The sequence below is a fragment of the Piliocolobus tephrosceles genome, chromosome 2 (genome assembly GCF_002776525.5).
Source record: "Piliocolobus tephrosceles isolate RC106 chromosome 2, ASM277652v3, whole genome shotgun sequence".
Lineage (NCBI taxonomy): Eukaryota > Metazoa > Chordata > Mammalia > Primates > Cercopithecidae > Piliocolobus > Piliocolobus tephrosceles.
The window spans coordinates 89,227,808-89,246,717 of NC_045435.1; the positions used below are offsets into that span (position 1 = coordinate 89,227,808).

The 18,910-nt window shown below is 50.6% G+C and overlaps 1 protein-coding gene across 4 annotated transcripts in view; it reads right to left on the bottom strand.

Annotated features, from left to right (window-relative positions):
- PTPN23 (protein tyrosine phosphatase non-receptor type 23) overlaps window positions 1-18,910 on the bottom strand; it is a 32,798-nt gene that overhangs the window by 3,488 nt on the left and 10,400 nt on the right. For 2 of the 4 annotated variants that reach the window (XM_023231659.3, XM_023231660.3), the window contains exons 2-19: window positions 13,737-13,811; window positions 5,132-5,259; window positions 4,828-4,904; window positions 4,109-4,158; window positions 3,861-3,992; window positions 3,503-3,583; window positions 3,297-3,428; window positions 3,164-3,211; window positions 2,737-2,793; window positions 2,575-2,633; window positions 2,321-2,400; window positions 2,094-2,208; window positions 1,950-2,015; window positions 1,426-1,571; window positions 829-1,140; window positions 599-753; window positions 354-505; window positions 88-267 (exon numbers count right to left, since the gene is read on the bottom strand). In XM_023231659.3, the coding sequence (XP_023087427.1) occupies window positions 88-267; window positions 354-505; window positions 599-753; window positions 829-1,140; window positions 1,426-1,571; window positions 1,950-2,015; window positions 2,094-2,208; window positions 2,321-2,400; window positions 2,575-2,633; window positions 2,737-2,793; window positions 3,164-3,211; window positions 3,297-3,428; window positions 3,503-3,583; window positions 3,861-3,992; window positions 4,109-4,158; window positions 4,828-4,904; window positions 5,132-5,259; window positions 13,737-13,811 (2,045 nt within the window). Of the gene's footprint in view, window positions 1-87; window positions 268-353; window positions 506-598; window positions 754-828; window positions 1,141-1,425; window positions 1,572-1,949; window positions 2,016-2,093; window positions 2,209-2,320; window positions 2,401-2,574; window positions 2,634-2,736; window positions 2,794-3,163; window positions 3,212-3,296; window positions 3,429-3,502; window positions 3,584-3,860; window positions 3,993-4,108; window positions 4,159-4,827; window positions 4,905-5,131; window positions 5,260-6,062; window positions 6,194-13,736; window positions 13,812-18,910 lie in introns of those variants that run through there. The other 2 variants (XM_023231661.2, XM_023231658.3) reach the window with 2 other exon arrangements.

The window sequence follows — 18,910 nt, forward strand, 5'->3', positions numbered from 1 at the left end:
GACAGGCAGGGAAAAAGTGGGGTCAGGCTCCTATCACCCCAGCCTGTCTGGACCCAAGCCGCACCACAGCCCCAGGGCCACACGAACCTGTCCAAGAGCTGCTGGCGGGCAGCCTCGCGGGCCTGACAGGTAGACTGTGTGCGCTCCAGCAGAGCAGCCACCTTGCTCTCCAGGTCTGCGTAGAAGTCCCTGCCCTCCTGTGACTTCTTCATCAGGTCCTCATAGGCTTCATACGAGGCCACCAGGGTTTGCAGCGTGGAGTTCCACCTGGTGGGCAGAAGGGCCAGCTCCAGGTGAACCACGGGGGTGGGCTCCAGGCAGCTCCAGACAAGAGCAGAGGACTGGGCACTGACTTTTGGTCCAGGTCGCTGAGTACCCGCCGCACGGCTGCGTACTGCACGTTGGCCTCTGTCAGTGCGCGGAGGACACGGTCCTGGGCGGCCAGGTTCTGCTCCAGGTATACCTTCAGCTGGTCGTACTTTTTCAGCTGCTCCTCGAACAGCTTCTGAGGGAGGGGTGGGGGCCAGGGATGGACACTCAGGGCCTCGACTCCTAAGGGTGGGGCCCAGAGTCCCTCCACCCTGCTCACTCAGCCCACCTTCATCTCTGAGTGGTCTGTGGTGACCAGTGAGGCAGTGATGTCATCTTTCTGGATGAGCTCACGCAGCTGCTGCTCCAGAGACACACGCTGGTCCCGCATCTCCTGCACCTTGGCCAGGATGCGCTTTAGGTTCTGCAGCACAGCCTTGTCCTCTGTGGGCAACAGTGGTCAGTGAGGCCAGAGAAACCCCCAGCTCAACTCTCCCAATGGGGTCGGGTGGGGCTCACCTGGGGTGAGGGCTGGTGTGGGCAGGGCAGCCCGGACCTGGTCAAGTGGCCCACTGAGCAGGCGCAGGTTGCCGACGTGCAGGTTCATGGCACGGTGCAGCTCACTGTTGGTAAAGGAGGCCTTCTCGTGGACTTCCATGTACTTGGCCCATTCTCGCCTCACCTCTGCCAGCTCAGCCTTGGAGGGGACGGAGATGGCCCCCGTCTGGCCCACCGCCTCCTGAAACTTCTGCTCTAGCAGCTCATCCTCCTCCAGCAGGTCTCTGATGTCCTTCAGGGAAGCCTCCACATCCGTGAACACACCTGACAGCACTGGGGGTGTGGATTGTAGAGGCAGCCCCTGAGGCAGGCTGACTGAGCACCCATGGGCCCCTCCCCAAAGAGACAGAACCGCCCCCTCAGGCCAGGGCTTGAGTGAGGTCCAGCGTACACTGAGCAGGGTGCATGAGGTATGCTGATCCAGGGGAGTGGGCATGGGGACCCAAGCCAGGGCCTAGAGGGGTGCAGCCTCCATCCTTGGTGACCAGAGACATGGAGGAGGCCACAGCAGATGACCTCCACACTCCCCTCCACCTGCTTGCTCTGCCCCTTACTCGCCTTGCATGGACTGGACAAGGTTCCTGACAGTGTCGGGCCGGACGCTGAGGGCCGCACACTTCTCCATGAGCTGGGGTGGGATGTGGCTGTAGGCATCAAGGTTGTCCACGGTCTCGGGATCCAACTGCATTGAATCCATGAATTGGCTGTGGGGGGCAACAGGGCCAGGTGGGTGCTGGGTACTGATCCAACTCTGACCATGTCAAAGGAGCCGCTAGGGCAAGCCCCACCACTGAATCTGAGGTCTCAGCAGAGAGCAAATTGTGACCTCGGACCCCTACTACCAGGTCTGGCCTGGTCTCACAGAACATGCCCAAGGCATTGCTGGAAACAGTGGGACAGAAGGCACCTCCTCCTCCCAAGACATGACTCCTTCCCACCCTGGGCGGGAAGGCAGCGTTGGGAAACCTGTTCGAAATGGACATTTCATTCCTCTCCCAGCATAGGCAGCCCTGGGGTTCCCAGAGCCCCGGGAAGTGCCGCCTGCCTCTGCCTCCGCCTCCCGGCCCAGGTCCCACACTCACTCCAGGACCTCATTCTTGTCCTCTATCTTGGCCATCATCTCCCGGAGCAGCTTGGCCTTCTCCTCACTGCAGAAGCAACACAGCATGTGCTGGAGACCCACATCTCCAGACACCCAGCCTCCCTCTGTTCCACCCTCCACCCACCTGTAGAGTGACGAGGCCTCGTGGGCAGCCATGGGTACCAGTTTGGCGAAGATGTCAGGGCCTGTAACAGCTGGGTCTGTGGGGTTCACTGGCAAGGGCTTCACCAAGGGGGCTCCTGGCGAGGTGGAAATTGTGGAGATCGGGCCCATGCAGAGTCCTTGAGGCAGCCTCCTGTGTCCTGTCTCCACCCCACCCTCACCTCTGCCCCCACCTCTCAGCTCCCCGACCTTTTACAGGCTGAAGGGTGTCCAATGCTGGGACAGCCTCATGGTAGATGAAGTCGTTGTCCTTCTTGGCAGAATTGAACCTGGGGGTCAGAAGCAGGGGGAGTGGGCAGTCACGGGGTGTCAGTAGAGATCCAGAACCTACTTCCCATGTGGGACATCGCTCTCTGGCACTGAAGCCTTTCTCCCAGAGATGCCAGCAGAGGCACAGCACCCTTCACAAAAAGAAGGAACCAGGGCTACCCCCACAGACTCACTTTCCCCCAATGACATCCATAGTGAAACGAAGCGCGTCTTGCACCGTGTCAGGCTGGCCCTGTGGGGTTAGGGACAGGGGTGGGGTCTTAGCACCAACCAAGGCTGGCACCAGGACACCCTCTCAGGGGTCTGAGGGGCAGCAAGGCCTTCCTCAGCTTTACCTTGGCCAACTTGATGGCTTCATTGAGCTTGTCCAGGGCGCTCTGGAAGTACGCAACCTGTGGAGAGTGGCAGGAAAGCCTGCTCTGTCCTCCTCTGCTTGGACCCCTACTCCTCCTGCCTCCCACCCAGCCCTGCCTTTCCATCAGGTGACCCATCAGATGACAAGCAGCTCAGGAGGCAGCCAGGAGCAGTGCCACGCCCTGCCCCAGCCACCCGCTCTGTGGGGAGCCTGTCCCACCTCCTCAGACTCCAAGGGACGAGGGCTGCACAGATGGGACAACACTTAAGACACCAGGCCTGCAGCAGGTGGTGGCCAGGGTGAGACAGAGAAGGCCACCCCCTGGTGTGTAAGGAGCGGGAGCACACCAGCATCTCACTGAAGGCTGCTATCGGTCCCCAGTCCCCTCCTTGCTGCAGCTCACTCACCCGCTCCCCGAACTTCTGCTGCTCCTCGGCCTGCTTTCCCATGTGCAGCTGGGAAAGAAGAAGAGACGCCATGACTTGCTTCCTGAGCTGTGGCCACTCAGCCCCGCCCCACCCTGGGGCCCCAGGCCCTCACATGAGCCACGGCTGCAAAGTAGTAGATCTTCATCTGCACAAGCTTCTTCCAGTCCTTCTGGATCCGGCCCAGCAGTGAGGCAGTGTCAGGGTTCTCCAAGGCCCGGCATGCCTCCTTGTAGTAATCTACCACCTGGGGACAGGGTGGGGGTCAGTGAGTGGGGGATCAACAGTAAAACGAAGGCCGCCCATCAGCCCCGTCCCTACCTGTGCGCTGATGCGGGCCACCAGAAAGCTCTTCCTGTTGTCCAACATCGACTTCTCCAGGAGGCACTCCTGAGCCTGGCCCTGGGGAGACACATGAGGTGTCCCTCACTCACCCAAGGCCTTCCCCTTCCCCTTCCCCAGGGGCAGACTGAGGGATCCCTCTTCACTGCCCTCTCCCCCAGCTGACCCCACGCCAAGCAGCACCACTATGCTCCCGGATTCAACAAAGCCAAGGCCCCCTGCTTGTCCCTCACTGCCATCGGCACATGGCCTGGTCCAGGATCCAGGCCCAACTGCCCCCTCCCCAGCCATCCCCTTCCCTGGATTTAACTCCACTCCAACCAGGGCACCTCCTCACCAGCATGAGGTTGACGTTGAGAGTTAGGATCTGGCGGCTCATGTCGACGCTGTAGGCTTGAGGGAAATGCTCCCGCAGGTAGGCGAAGGCGCCGGCTGCGCACTGGAAGTGGGTACAGGAGACCTTCATGCCCTGGGAGGGAGTGGGAGGATGGCCTGTGTCCACTCCATGGGTCAGGATTCATCCATAACTGGGAGGCTGCCCCTCCCTGGTATGTCCACATGTTCCACTGCTGCCCCTCTCCTCACCTCCTCAGACACCCGCTTGTCCATGGCCCCCAGCATGGAGTGCAGTGCTCCTGGGGAGGGAGGGGACACAGTGTTAGGGGGCCTGGGGCTGCTCACACCCATGTAAAGGTGAGGCAGAAGGGGTACTGTTGTCATCCACAGTCAGGAAAACAGGGCTCTGAGAACCAGGGCAATGAGTCCAAGGACACCCAAGCTGGAGGGAACAGTGAAACTCAGAAGATCTGCTCAGTCCGCAGTCTCCTGCTCTGCATGTGGCAGAGGATGGAAGGGCTCCTGTCCAAGGGGTCCAATCTTGAAGCTTCAGGGATGTTTGCACAGAACTCTGGGGCTCCCCAAGCTTCTCCCTTGAGCCAGGCTAAGGCTGACTAGCAGGGCAAGCTGAGGCCAGCCTTGCTCTTCTCCTTCCTGAAGCAGCCCAAAACCACACTGGGGAGGGGCTGTCCAGTCAAAGAAGAAAGGCCATCTCTCCCAGCCAGAGCACACAGTGGCAACTCTGTGTGGCAACCAGCCCAGTAGAACCTCGCCCCAGCAGAGGCTCCCCATGGGCCCCAGCCCAGAAAACAGCAGAGCAGCTGGCAGGACTGTAGGGAAGTCAGTGGAGGGGCGGGAATCCTGGAGTTCTCCCTTTATCAGCCCACTGCCTTCGTGGCCATCTGAAGAGCTGAAACCTAGGCTTGGCAGGACTGGGGAGTAGGGCCATGGGGAAGGGATCAGCTCACCAAGGTTGTAGAGAATACAGGCCTGCTCGTACTTGATGTCCTCATGGGCCACAGACTTGCCTGAGAAGATCTCTGTCCTGCAGACATGGCACCCCAGTTATCTCGAGGGCAGGAACTGGCCAGGGCCCTGAGATTAGGTAAGGGGACTAACTACTCCAGTGTGGGGTTGTGGGGAGGCCTAGGGGGACCATACGAGGCCATTCCCCATCCTATGCAGCAAGGAGAAGGGGGAAGGGAGGGGAGGAGCACCCCCACCACCCAGACTCCCCCCCTGGGATCCTCCAGCCCTGCCTGGGGCTCTCACCAGGTGACAGAGACAGCGGCCTCCTGGCCCGAGCCCATGGGGACCCGACTCTGCAGGTAATGAAGCTGGCCGAGGTACTTGCGGAGGACACTACAGCCCTCAAAGTCTCGTGGGACACGGACAGCATTCTGGGGGGGCAGGATGGGAGAAGCAGGCCTGTTGTCATATGGGGCAGTGGACAGGCAGGCCAGCTAACCCACAAATGCCAGGAAAACGCATCAGAGCTGGCCGACTGCACATGCCAAGGGATCCCAAAAAGTCCATGGCTACACCTATAGTCGTTCAACAAACCATTCCACAAGCCAGGGCTGGCAGCTGGCTGACTGAATCCATCCCACGTAGTTTTTTTTAAGGAAAAAAACAAAAAACAAAAAACGGAGTCTCACTCTGTCACCCAGGCTAGAATACAGTGTTCACTGCAACCTCCTGGGTTCAAGCAATTCTCCTGTCTCAGCCTCCCTATTAGCTGAGACTACAGGTACACGCCACCATGCCTGGCTAATTTTTGTATTTTTAGTAGAGACGGGGTGTCCCCATTTTGGCCAGGCTGGTCTCGAACAACTGACCTTGTGATCCACCCACCTCAACCTCCTAAAGTGCCGGGATTACAGGTGTGAGCCACTGTGCCCAGCCCATCTCAAATATCTGAAAAGCAATTTGCAGCGTTATAAGTTTTTTACTGTACTTAACTTTTGGCCCACAGTTTTTTGTTTTTAATAGAGATGGGGTTTTGCCATGTTGCCCAGGCTGTTCTCAAACTCTTGGGCTCAAGTGATCCTCCCACCTCCACCTCCCAAAGTACTGGGATTAAAGGCGTGAGCTGCCACTCAGCGTGACCCACAGTTCTGTATCTCACAGTTTACAGTAACAGACATCCAGAAAAGTAAATGCTTGGATATGAATGCAAGGATATTTATCACAGCATTATTACCAGGGTCAAAAACTGGACTCCAGATCAGGTGCAGTGGCTCACATATGTGGTCCCAGCATTTTGGGAGGCCAAGGTGGGAGGATCGCTTGAGGCCAGGAGTTAGATACCAGTCTGGGCAATGTAGCAAGACCCTGTCTCAACAAAAAAGAATTTTAAAAATTATCTAGGTGTGATGATGCCTTTAGTCCCAGCTCCTTGGGAGGTTGACGGGAAAAGATCAGTTGAGCCTGGGAGGTTAAGGCTGCAGTGAGCTATGGTTGTGCCACCGTTTTCCAGCCTGGGTGATGAAGCAAGACTCTGTCTCTCAAAAAAAACAAAAAGGCAAAACTGGATACCTGCCAAAATTCCCATTAAAGAGGACTGTTTTAAATTAATTATGTCAAGGCGCCTCACAAGAGAATATTCTGCAGCCATGAAAACTAAAGACAAGAGTCTCTAGTTATTCATATGTTAAGAGGCCTATGGCATGCTATTGGGCAAAAAAAAAAAGAATGTAACAAATGGAATCATACAAATACTGATATCCATATCCAAATAGGTACATAGGCCAGGCAAGGTGGCTCGCGCCTGTAATCCTAGCACTTTGGGAGGCCAAGACGGACGGATCACCTGAGGTCAGGAGTTCAACACCAGCCTGGCCAACATGGTGAAATCCCATCTCTACTAAAAATACAAAAATTAGCCGGGCATGGTGGTGCATGCCTGTAATTCCAGCTATTCAGGAGGCTGAGGCAGGAGAATCGCTTGAATCCGGGAGGCGGAGGTTGCAGTGAGCTGAGATCATGCCATTGCACTCCAGACTGGGCAACAAGAGCAAAACTCTGTCTCAAAAGAAAAAACAAACAAAAAACCACAAATAGGTACATAAACAAAAAGAAGATTCAGAAGATTGTATACCATAATGTTAACTGTGATTATCTCGGGATGACAGGATTTAAGTAATTTATCTTATTCTATATAAATAGATATATATGGCTGAGCGAGGTGGCTCATGCCTATAATCCCAACACTTTGGGAGGCCTAGGCGGGTGGATCACTTGAGCCCAGGAGTTCGAGACCAGCCTGGGCAACGTGGTGAAACCCTGTATCTACTAAAAACACAAAAATTAGCCAGGCATGGTGGTGCACACCTGTAATTTCAGCTACTCAGGAGGCTTAGGCAGGAGAATCACTGGAATCCGGCAGGCAGAGGTTGCAGTGAGCTGAGATTGCACCATTGCACTCCAGCCTGGGTGACAGAGTGAGACTCGGTCTCAAAAAATAATAATTATAAATAAATAGATGGATATACATCTGACAGAGACATGTATTTAATTCTTCATATTGTTTATGTATTCTTTATATTAAACATTTTCAATATTTATGATAAACAACAGAGCTATTCTTATTTTGGGGGGAAAACAACAAAAAAACAAATGAACCCTCTACTTAAACAAACAGAAAAGCAAACAATACACCCTCCAAGGAGCAGGTGCACATGAGGGGGATGGCTTGACACCTGTCTGCCCTCAGCCCCCTGCAGAGGACCAGAGCCCCTCACTAGGACTTAGCCAGAAGAAATCTTCCAGGACACTCCACTCCGGGAGCTCAGCTCTGAGCTGCCGGCAGGGATGCTCTCAGAAGGGGTACGTACACCCTGGGGACAGCAGAACAGAAGAGTCAGGCTCCAGTTGTACTCTACACCACTTCCCAGCAGTATCCTGGGAGACTCTGAAACCTAGTCTCTTCTTTAAACAGGGATGATAATCTCCCTGGTGGTGAGGCCTCTAGAATGCCCAGTGCAAGGATAAGGCATGTCACAGCCACAGCTCACAGCATTAGGGCAGTGCTTCTCAAATCTAGTCATTCTTATCATACCCCTCCATCATGACCTCTGCCATATCCAAATACCACTTGTACTTAACATTTTTCTTTAAACGACCCATTTTTAAAATCAAGAGCCACATCCTAAGCAATAACAGCTCTAAAATAACAGGTGTGACGCACTAGCCACACAGTTTTTTTCAATACTCACTAAAGTAGCACATATAAAAATATTTAAAAATCTTGGCTGGGCATGATGGCTCATGCCTGTAATCCCATCACTTTGGGAGGTCAAGGTGGAAGGACTGCTTGAGCCCAGGATTTTGGGACCAGCCTGGGGAACATGGCGAGACTCCACCTCTACAAAAAATACAAAAATTGGCAAGGTGCAGTGATGCACACCTGTAGTCCCAGCTACTTAGGACTACAGGCTTGGGAAGGGGGAGAAGTGATTGAGCCTGGGAGGTGGAGGCTACAGTGAGCCATGATCATGCCACTGCACTTCAGCCTGGGCAACAGAGTGAGACCCTATCTCAAAAAATAAAAGGCCAGGCACGGTGGCTCACGCCTATAATCCCAGCACTTTGGGAGGCCGAGGTGGGTAGATCACAAGGTCAGGTGGTCTCAATCTGAGACCATCCTGACAAACAAGGTGAAACCCCGTTTCTACTAAAAATATAAAAATAAGGTGGGTATGGTGGCGGGCGCCTGTAGTCCCAGCTAATCGGGAGGCTGAGGCAGGAGAATGGCGTGAACCTGGGAGGCGGAGCTTGCAGTGAGCCAAGATCGCACCACTGCACTCCAGCCTGGATGACAGAGTGAGACTCCATCTCAAAAAATAATAATAAAATAAAATAAAAAAATAAGACTGGCACATTGGCTCACACCTGTAATCCCAGCACTCTGGGAGGCCAAGGTGGGCAGATAACCTGAGGTCGGGAGTTTGAGACCAGTCTGGTCAACGTGGAGAAACTCCATCTCTATTAAAAATATAAAATTAGCTGGGCATGGTGGTGGATGTCTGTAATCCCAGCTACTCGGGAGGCTGAGGCAGAAGAATCGCTTGAACCCTGGAGGCAGAGGTTGTGGTGAGCCGAGGTTTTGCCATTGCACTCCACCCTGGGCAATAGGAGGAAAACTGGGTCTCAAAAATAAATAAATAATAAAATAAAATAAAATTTGTCTTGTACTTCCTAAAACCATCTTTGGGAAACAATAGAAGCAATCTCCCCTCCAGATCCAAGAGATCACCTGTAGCCTTTAATCCACCCAAGAATGCAGCCCCCTGTGGTTGTAGCCTGGTCTGTCAGACTCTCAGACGAACTGCACAGAGCTGCACAGAGGAGTCTGAGCGACAGCTTGATGCTGTGACACCCCCACAGCATCCCCTGCACCTGTCAGTTTTATTCCCTGTAATCACAGAGCCAAGAATGTACTCCAGAGTTTCAAAAGGAAAGTCTTAGAAACAACTATTCAAACCCTGGTTTTACAGATGAGGAAACTGAGGTTCAGATGAGGGAAAGAGGATTGCCTAAAGCTTCCAATAACTTTTTCACTGAAAGATTATTATCAGTGTCCTATGTAAGAAAATTTGTTCTGGGGTTTCACAAGTTTAAGGAACAGTCATCAAGACTAGGCATGGTGGCTCACGCCTGTAATCCCAGCATTTTCTGAGGCTGAGGCAGAGGATTGCTTGAAGCCAGTAGTTCAAGACCAGCCTGGGGAATATACAAGACTCCACGTCTACTAAAAATACAACAATTAGCCATGCCTGGTGGTGCATACTTGTAGTCCCAGGTACTCAGGAGGCTGAGGTAGGAGGATCGCTTGAATCCAGGGGGCAGAGGTTGCAATGAGCCGAGACAGACTGCACTCCAGCCTGAGAGACAGAGTGAGACTCTGTCTTTAAAAACAAAAACAAAAAAAAAAGTGATCTAGTCCAACTTGCACATTGCTGGGATAAATTAAACCAAGTCCCAGGAAGGGGAAGTGGCTACCCCAGATGGCCTTGTGTGAGCCTTTTTTGTGCTGGAAAAGCACAGGTCTGAAAGCTGCTGGCTCACAGCTCTCTCAGGGGCTGCTCTACCCAGCCCGTTGCTCTGTGCAGGTTGCCTGCCTTATGCTTTGGAGGATATGTCACAGAGGACGCTTTGGAGATTGGTGGTAATGCTCCTTCTAGGGTGTGTTGCGTCCTTGTGTATAGTGTATGCCTGTGTGTGCAAAATGATGGTTGTCCTAGGGGCTAAGATTATCTCACTGGTTTCCAAACTTTTTTCAAATAAACCCTTTTTAAAGATTCAATTTATGAGGAGGGTTCTGAGAAGACAGCATGAGAAGCATCAGAAATCTGTCTCCCCACCAAGACAAGCTGCACTGGCAGAATCTGACTTAACTCTGGAGTCTGTTGAAGGCTTGCAACTTCTAGGGGAAGGCTTTGACAGTGCAGTTTATTGCCGTTAATTTTGGTCAATTTCAGCCCCTACCATAGTAGCAGTCACCCATCCCCCACCCCCAGCACCTGGGATGTAGCTGTGCACCAGTTCCAGGAGCAGCTTGTGGGAGCCAGCATGGACAAAAAGGACTCTGTACTCCAAATAGAGGAGATCTTGCTTGCTGCTTCTGATCACAGAGGTACAGAGAAAAAGGCAGCTCCTCCACTACTGCACCTCCCTCCATGGCTGTAAGCTTCTCCACCCCTAGCTGAAGTAACTTCAGGCCTGGCATCTTTTCCCTTCTTCATTTTTGTCTTTTTCCTCCTTTGGGAGGCAGACACTGAAGAGTAAGATGTTCAAAAGCAACCACATATATAGGGGAAATGAGAAAGTCACTGCACATGTGCAGGGAATGGTACAGGCTCAAAAAAGACCCGTGAAGACCTTAAGTTTACAAGGCCGGGTGCCGTGGCTCACGCCTTTAATCCCAACACTTTGGGAGGCTGGGGCCAGAAGACCACTTGAGCCCAGGAGTTTGAGACCAGCCTGGGCAACAGAGGGGAACTCCACCTCTACAAAAAATTTAAAAAGTAGCTGGATGCGGTGGTGTGCACCTGTAGTCCCAGCTACCTGGGGACTGAGGTGGGAGGATGGCTTGAACTGGGGAGATGGAAGCTGCAGTGAGCCGTGATTGTGCCACTGCACTCCAGCCCGGACGACAGAACGAGACCCTGTCTTGGGGAAAAAAAAAAAAAAAAACTTTAAGTTTACATTTCAGGCTGATTCTTGGCACAGGGGTAGCCTACAACAATCAAAAACACAAAAACGGCCGGGCGCGGTGGCTCAAGCCTGTAATCCTAGCACTTTGGGAGGCCGAGACGGGCGGATCACGAGGTCAGGAGATCGAGACCATCCTGGCTAACACGGTGAAACCCCGTCTCTACTAAAAAAAAAAAAAAAATACAAAAAAAACTAGCCAGGCGAGGTGGTGGGCGCCTGTAGTCCCAGCTACTCGGACGCTGAGGCAGGAGAATGGCGTAAACCTGGGAGGCGGAGCTTGCAGTGAGCTGAGAACCGGCCACTGTACTCCAGCCCGGGCAACAGAGCGAGACTCCGTCTCAAAAAAAAAAAGAAAACACACACACACACACACACACACAAACAAAACTAGCAAATTCCGGGGAAGGGGCAGAATCTGATATCCAGAGATATGACATCATTCGATTCTTTTTTAATTTCCTTCAAGAATTTTTTCTTTGCATTCCTAACTTGGTAATATGGTGCAAGAAAGAGGCCTAGCTTTTGGCCTATCTCAGCTTTTTCACATGCCTTCCTCACTAAGTGTAATAATTTCTAGCTTTTCTTTTTTGAGACAGAATCTTGCTCTGTCGCCCAGGCTGGAGTGCAGTGGTACAATCTTGGCTCACGGCAACCTCTGCCTCCCGGGTTCAAGCAATTCTCCTGCCTCAGCCTCCCTAGTAGCTGGGATTACAGGCATGTGCTGCTACCATGCCTGACTAATTTTTGTATTTTTCGTAGAGAGGGGTTTCGCCATCTTGGCCAGGTTAGTCTCAAACTCCTGACTTCAAGTGATCCACCTGCCTCTGCCTCCCAATCCACCTGCCTTGTACTAACTTTGAATAACTGACATAGAAAATATCTTCACCCAGGCCGGGCGCGGTGGCTCACGCCTTTGTAATCCCAGCACTTTGGGAAGCTGAGGCAGGTGGATTACCTGAGGTCAGGAGGTCGAGACCAGTCTGGCCAACAAGTTGAAACCCTGTCTCTACTAAAAATACAAAAAATTAGCCGGGCACGGTGGTAGGCACCTATAGTCCCAGCTACTCAGGAGGCTGAGGCAGAAGAATCGCTTGAATCCGGGAGGTGGAGGTTGCAGTGAGCTGAGATCGTGCCACTGCACTCCAGCCTGGGTGGCAGAGTGAGACTAGGTCTCAAAAAAAGAAAATATCTTCACCCACGAGACTAAATGAAAATATATCCAAAAATTTACTGATGGGTAGTATACTGAAAATAGTTGCTAATACTGCTGGGTTATTGCAAGGATTGGTATGTGGTTCATGACAGATAAGAAAACACTAACAGCTACTGATTTCTATGGCATGTATCTACATCACTGGTACTCAAGCTCAGCCATGCCAGTGCAGACTCTCAGACTTCTAACAAAAATATAAGGGAAAACATGTTGTTATCCAATAGTACATACAATAATCAGGGAAAAATACAGCATACCTCATTTTATTGCACTTAGCAGGTGCTGTGTTTTTTACAGACTGAAGGTTTGTGACAACTCTGCATCACACAGGCCTGTCGGCACCATTTTTCCAGCAGCTGCACTCATTTTATGACTCTGTGTCATATTTTAGTAATTCTCACAATATTTCAAACTGTTTTTTATTGTATATCTGTTATGGTGATTTGTGATCGGTGATCTTTGATGTTACTATTGTAATTGTTTTTGGTGCCATGAACTGCACCCATAGAAGACGGCAGACTTATAAATGTCCTGTGTGTTATCGCTGCTTCACTGGCTGGCCTTTTCCTGTCTCTCTCCCTTTCCTCAGGCCTCCCTATTCCTTGAGACACAATAATATGGAAATTAGGCCAATTAAGAACCTTACAATGGTCTCTTAAGTGTTTAAGTGAAAGGAAGAGTCACTCATCTTTCACTTTTTTTGTTTTGTTTTGTTTTCTAAACAGTCAGGATCTCACTCTGTCAGTCAGGCTGGAGTACAGTGGTATGAACATGGTTGGCTCACTGCAGTCCCAACCTCCTGGGCTCAAGTGATCTTCCCTCCTCAGCCTCCTGAGTAGCTGGGGACACAGGTGTGCACCATCATGCCTGGCTAATTTTTTTTTTTTTTTTTTTTTCCTGTAGAGACAGGATCTCACTATGTTGAGTTTGGTCTCAAACTCCTGGGCCTGAACTCCAGGAGGGACCGATCCTGCTGCCTTGGCCTCCCAAAGTGCTGGCATCATAGGCGTGAGTCACCACGTCCAGCTGTCTTTCACTTTACATCAAAAGCTAGAAATGGGCTGGGCGGTTTCTTTTTTTGTTGTTTTTGAGATGGAGTCTCGCTCTGTCACCCAGGCTGGAGTGCAGTGGCACAATCTCAGCTCACTACAACCTCCACCCCCTGGGTTCAAGCAATTATCCTGCTTCAGCCTCCTGAGTAGCTGGAACTACAGGCACATGACACCACATCCGCCTAATTTTTGTATTTTTAGTAGAGATGGGGTTTCACCATGTTTGTCAGGCTGGTCTCAAACTCCTGATCTCAAATGATCTGCCCACCTCAGCCTCCCAAAGTGCTGGGATTACAGGCGTTGAGCCACTGCGCCCGGCCTAGGCAGTTTCTTTATCTCCCTATCAAACCAATCCTGTCTACCCATGCATAAAAAAACAATACTCTCCTCCTACCTGTCTGAGCAACTCCAGCTTCTTCAGTTCTTCATTGTAGGCTTCTGGGTTCTCTCCATAATTCTTCAGGACAAACTAGAGAGAGAGAAGAACATAAGCCAGTGGCAGAGAGAACCCCTGCCTCGCCCTCTGAGTCCCGGGCAAGCACCAACCAGCGCTCAGGATTAACTGTAGATCTACAACCATAAGCGTGTCTCCTGGACCACTAGGAACTTGACTTTATGAATAGGCAGCACCAAAATGCTGACCATGACAGCCTTGACCCTGCACCAGCACTCTGGCAGGTCCTCCTAATGATGCAGCCTCTCTACAAAGTCCAGGAGTCTGCTAGGTCAGGAAGCCAAGGAACTCAGCTGACTGAAATGGGGTCCTAGTAAGGATTCCAGAAAGGGTCACAAACTCAAGCCTCCCTAGAAGTTGGGCCCTGCTGTGTTTTGGGGTCACAACCATAACCTTAAGCTCACAGCAAGTGCAGGCAAGAGGCACCAAACAAGAGTAGGAACAGAAAGCCTCTCTCACCAACCCATCCTCCTGGCCTGGGAAAGGATAGCATAGAAATATGTGATCTGCAGTGTCCTCATCTGTGAGGAAAGACCTGCGGCTATGTGAGGAGAATGGCCCAGGTGGGAGAAGGTGAGAAGGAGAGGTCACTACCCACATCAGAGAGAGCACTAGAGTGCCTGTCCACAGTGGCACTCACCACCTCCAGAGCAGACTGTCTTGGACAATGAGCATACACACCCGCCTGGAGGCACAGGCTCAGCCCAAAGGGCCCCCTGTTCAACTCAGATCACCAGACTAAGGCAACTACAACTGCCCCTGTTGCAGTACTTGCTGCTGGTGTCTTGGCTAGCAATCTGGAGGGGCCAGATCCACTCACGCCACAAACACTAAGAGCACTGATACCCACCTCACAGGGCTCCTTAAGGCCATGACCAAGGTTTGCAAGGTGGAGAGAGAGACGGCTGGGAAAGGCTGAGATGAGGCAGCCTGCTCTGTCTGGGAGCACACTCACTCACACCATGTGTGTGGCCACCCATCTTTCCTGGGGTCCCTTCCCAGGATCCAGGAACCATGGCTAAGGAATCAGCCACATGAGAACCAGGAAGCCTGTGTGACAGCTCCTATCTGCCTGGTGAGCAACGGGAGAAGAGGAACAGATGGCAGGGAGGTGACAGCTGAGCTCATTACAGCACCACGCAACCCTTTCCCAAACCTCTGAGTGTAACCCTGGTTCTCCTGTTGGTTTCAGCTCCTGAAAGTCCCTGTGTTCGTAAGTTCTTTTCTCTCTCCACCTCTGTCCTGGACAATCCACCCCTTAAAATCCGTCCCTTACCAAGTGGCCAGAATTGTTATTTCTAACACAACTCTGAGGTCACTTCTAGCTTTAAATCCTTCAGAAACACACATACACCCCTAGGGAGAAGATAGACCAAAACATGCTTATATCAGCACAGTGATATGACAGGAAATGACGTATAATCTAAAAAGAATGTGTGCAGTAGCTTCCCAAAGCCTCTAGGACCAAATCTAATCTTGGCACAGAGTTTATGACCCTGCACAACCTGTTCCTGGCCGGGTGAGGTGGCTCAAGCGTGTAATTCCAACACTTTGGGTGGCTGAGGTGGGAGAATCACTTGAGGCCAGGAATTGGAGATCAGCCTGGGCAAAAGAGCAAGACCTGTCTCTACAAAAATAAACAAAAATAAACAACCTGCTCCCCACAACCTTCAAGGATTATCCTCTGGCACCTCCCAGGGACAACCAGCCAACAGTACTTGGGAATTACTGCTCTCAGATATCAATGCTTATCTACATTGTCCCTCCCTACCTTCTCTACTAAGATTCAGCTGAAATGTCACTTCCTTGAATATTAGCTGCTGTTCCGCTCACATTCCAAACATGCCTCCATCATACTGTGTGCTAACAGCACGGTCATGCCAGTGATCCCAACCTCAAACAATAAGCATTAAGGAATGGTAGGGGCCTTATCAGATGTGTTGTATACTCAGCAAATTATTGTTTTTACAGGAAATGCAGAGGACAGATGAACACGAAAAGGAAACACTCAGAAAAATGAAGAAAATGGGGCAACAATGAACCCACTCTTCAAAAAATTAATGTCATTTAAAAGGAGGGGGTTGAGCAGTGGGCTATTCTAGATTAAAAATGATTAAACAGGTTGGACATGGTGGCTCAAGCCTGTAACCCCAGCACTTTGGGTGGCTGAGGTGGGAGGATTGTTGAGCCCAGGAGTTCAAGAGCAGCCTGGACAACATTATGAGACCTCATCTCTACAAATTAAAAAAAAAAAAAAAAAAGTAGCTAGGTATCACTACTCTTGAGTAGTCCCAACTACTCAAGAGGGTGAGGTGGGAGAATCAGCCTGGGAGGTGGAGGCTGTGGTGAGCTGTGTGCACACTCCAGCCTATTTCCAAATAAATAAATAAATAAGTGATTAAAAGGACAGAACACAACTAAATGCAATATGAGAACCCCAACTGGATCTGAGTCTGCAAACAGAGAAAAGTCATAAAAGATAGGGGAAAATTATGGTAGATTTTCTTAGGTATGATAATAATATTGTGATTGTGTAGGAGAACGTCCTCACTCTTAGGAAAAACGTGCTGAGATGTGTCCAGGAAAAGTGACGTCCAAAACTTACTTTCAAAGGGCTTGTGGGATCTCTATCTATTTATCTATCTGGAGAGAACACAAATATGGTGAAATACATCTATCAAAACTAGGTAGCTAGGGACAGTGGCTTATGCCTGTAATCCCAGCACTTTGGGAGGCCAAGGTGGGTGGATCACTTGAGGTCAGGAGTTCGAGACCAGCCTGACCAACATGATGAAACCCACCTCTACTAAAAATTCAAAAATTAGCCAGGTGTGGTGGTGGGTACCTGTAATCCCAGCTACTCGGGAGGCTGAGACAGGAGAATAGCTTGAACTCAGGACGGGGAGGTTGCAGTGAGCTGAGATTGTACCACTGCACTCCAGCCTTGGCCACAGAGCAAGACTCCATCTTAAAAAGAAAAAAAAAAAAAAAGCCAGGCGCAGTGGCTCAGGCCTGTAATCCCAGCACTTTGGGAGGCCAAGGCAGGCAGATCACAAGGTCACGAGATCGAGACCATCCTGGCTAACATGGTGAAACTCCGTCTCTACTAAAAATACAAAAAATTAGCCGGGCATGGCAACGTGCACCTGTAGTCCCAGCTACTCAGGAGGCTGAGGCAGGAGGATGGCGTGAACCCGGGAGGCAGAGCTTGCAGTGAGCCGAGATCACGCCCCTGCACTCCAGCCTGGACAATAGAGCAAGACTGTTTCAAAACAAAAAACAAAAAACTAGGTAACCTGCTAGGTGCAGTGGTTCACACCTGTAATTCCAGCACTTTGGGAGGCCGAGGTCAGAGGATCACTTGACCCCAGGAGTTCAAGGCCAGACTGGGCAACATAACAATAAATCCCATCTCTACAAAAATTAAAAAATGAATCAGCCAGGTGCAGCGACCACCTGTAGTCTCAGCTACTCCAGAGGCTGAGGCAGGAGGATCACTTGAGCCTAGCAGTTCGAGTCCAGCCTGGTCAACATGGAGTAAATCCCGTCTCTAAAAACAAAACAAAACCAAACCAAAAAACTAGATAGTGAGAAGTTGGGCGAGCGCTACATTATTCTTCCAACTTTTCTATATGTTTGAAATTTGAAAAGCAAATGTCTTAAGAGTTGCTAAAGAACTAAATGGTATCTGAACACCACTTTCCCCTGTCAGCGGTTTTTAGCCTTTTGTGGATCCTTTGAGAATATGATAAAAGCCATGAAATAAATCCCCCTAGTTGTGCAACTATGCACAAACATAAGGATTTACCAAGAACTTTAGGGAGCTGACAGGCATTTAACAATCCTCACTCTGCTCTATCCAACTCAACCCCCTCTCCACTCACTCCCTCAAAAACAATGACAACAACAACAACAAAAACACAACTATTAAAAGTGGCCTTGGGTTGGGCATGATGGCTCATGTCTGTAACCCCAGCACTTTGGTAGGCTGGGGTGGATCACTTGAGGCTAGGAGTTCCAGACCAGCCTGGGCAATATGGCGAGACCCCCATCTCTATGAAAAAAAATTTAAAAATTAGCCAGGAGTGGTGGTGCATGCCTGTGGTCTCAGCTAGTTGGGAGGCTGAGGCAGGACTGCTTAAGCTCAGGAGTTTGAAGCTACAGTGAGCTATGATGGCACCACCTCACTTCAGCTGGGGTGTCAGAGTGAGACCCTGTCTGTATTAAAAAATAAAAATAGGCCAGGCACAGTGGCTCATGCCTGTAATCCCAGCACTTTGGGAGGCCGAAGTGGGCAGATCATTTGAGCCCAGGAGTTCAAGACCAGCCTGGGCAACATGGTGAAACCCCATTTCTAGAAAAAGCACAAAAATTAGCCAGGTGTGGTAGTGTGCACCTATACTCTTGGTCATGAGGTAAAACTTGACTATATGAGATAATGTTCTGTGGTTAACCCCCTTGTAGTAAGAGGTTTTGCCCACCCTTTTAGGTTAGAGATAATGAGTAAAAGTGTAGCTCAGAGGTCTCGTGGGATAGAGGCCAAAGGAATCAGATGGACATGAGACTCCTATGTCCTAGAAACAAGGCTTCCCGTGATATCACTAGAAACATCTGACCCTGCTGTTCACACAATGGTGACAGAAAGATGCTGCTCCCATGCCTAGCAAATCATGCCTAGAGGTCACATTCTATCTGAGTCTCATCTTGGTCCTCCTGTAAGATCAGCAGCAGATGCTTACTGAGAACCCACCATAAGTCAGGCACTGTGCTAAGTGCCTAGCAATCACTCTGTCCTTTCAACAACCCTAAGAGGTAGACACTATTATCATCACCACTTTATAGATGAGGAAATGAGGAAACTGAGGCAAAGAGTTAGGGTATTCACCAAGGTCACTGTGCTAATAACTGATGGGGATATGATTGAAACCCAGGCATTTGGGCTCCAGAGCCCATGTTCTTTCCATATTAGACCAATCCATTTCTATTTAAATTACATTTTTTATTTTATTTTATTTATTATTTTTATTTTTTTTATTTTATTTGAGACAAGGTCTCGTTCTGTTGCCCAGGCTGGAGTTACCGTGGTACTGCAACCATAGCTCACTGTAGTCTCA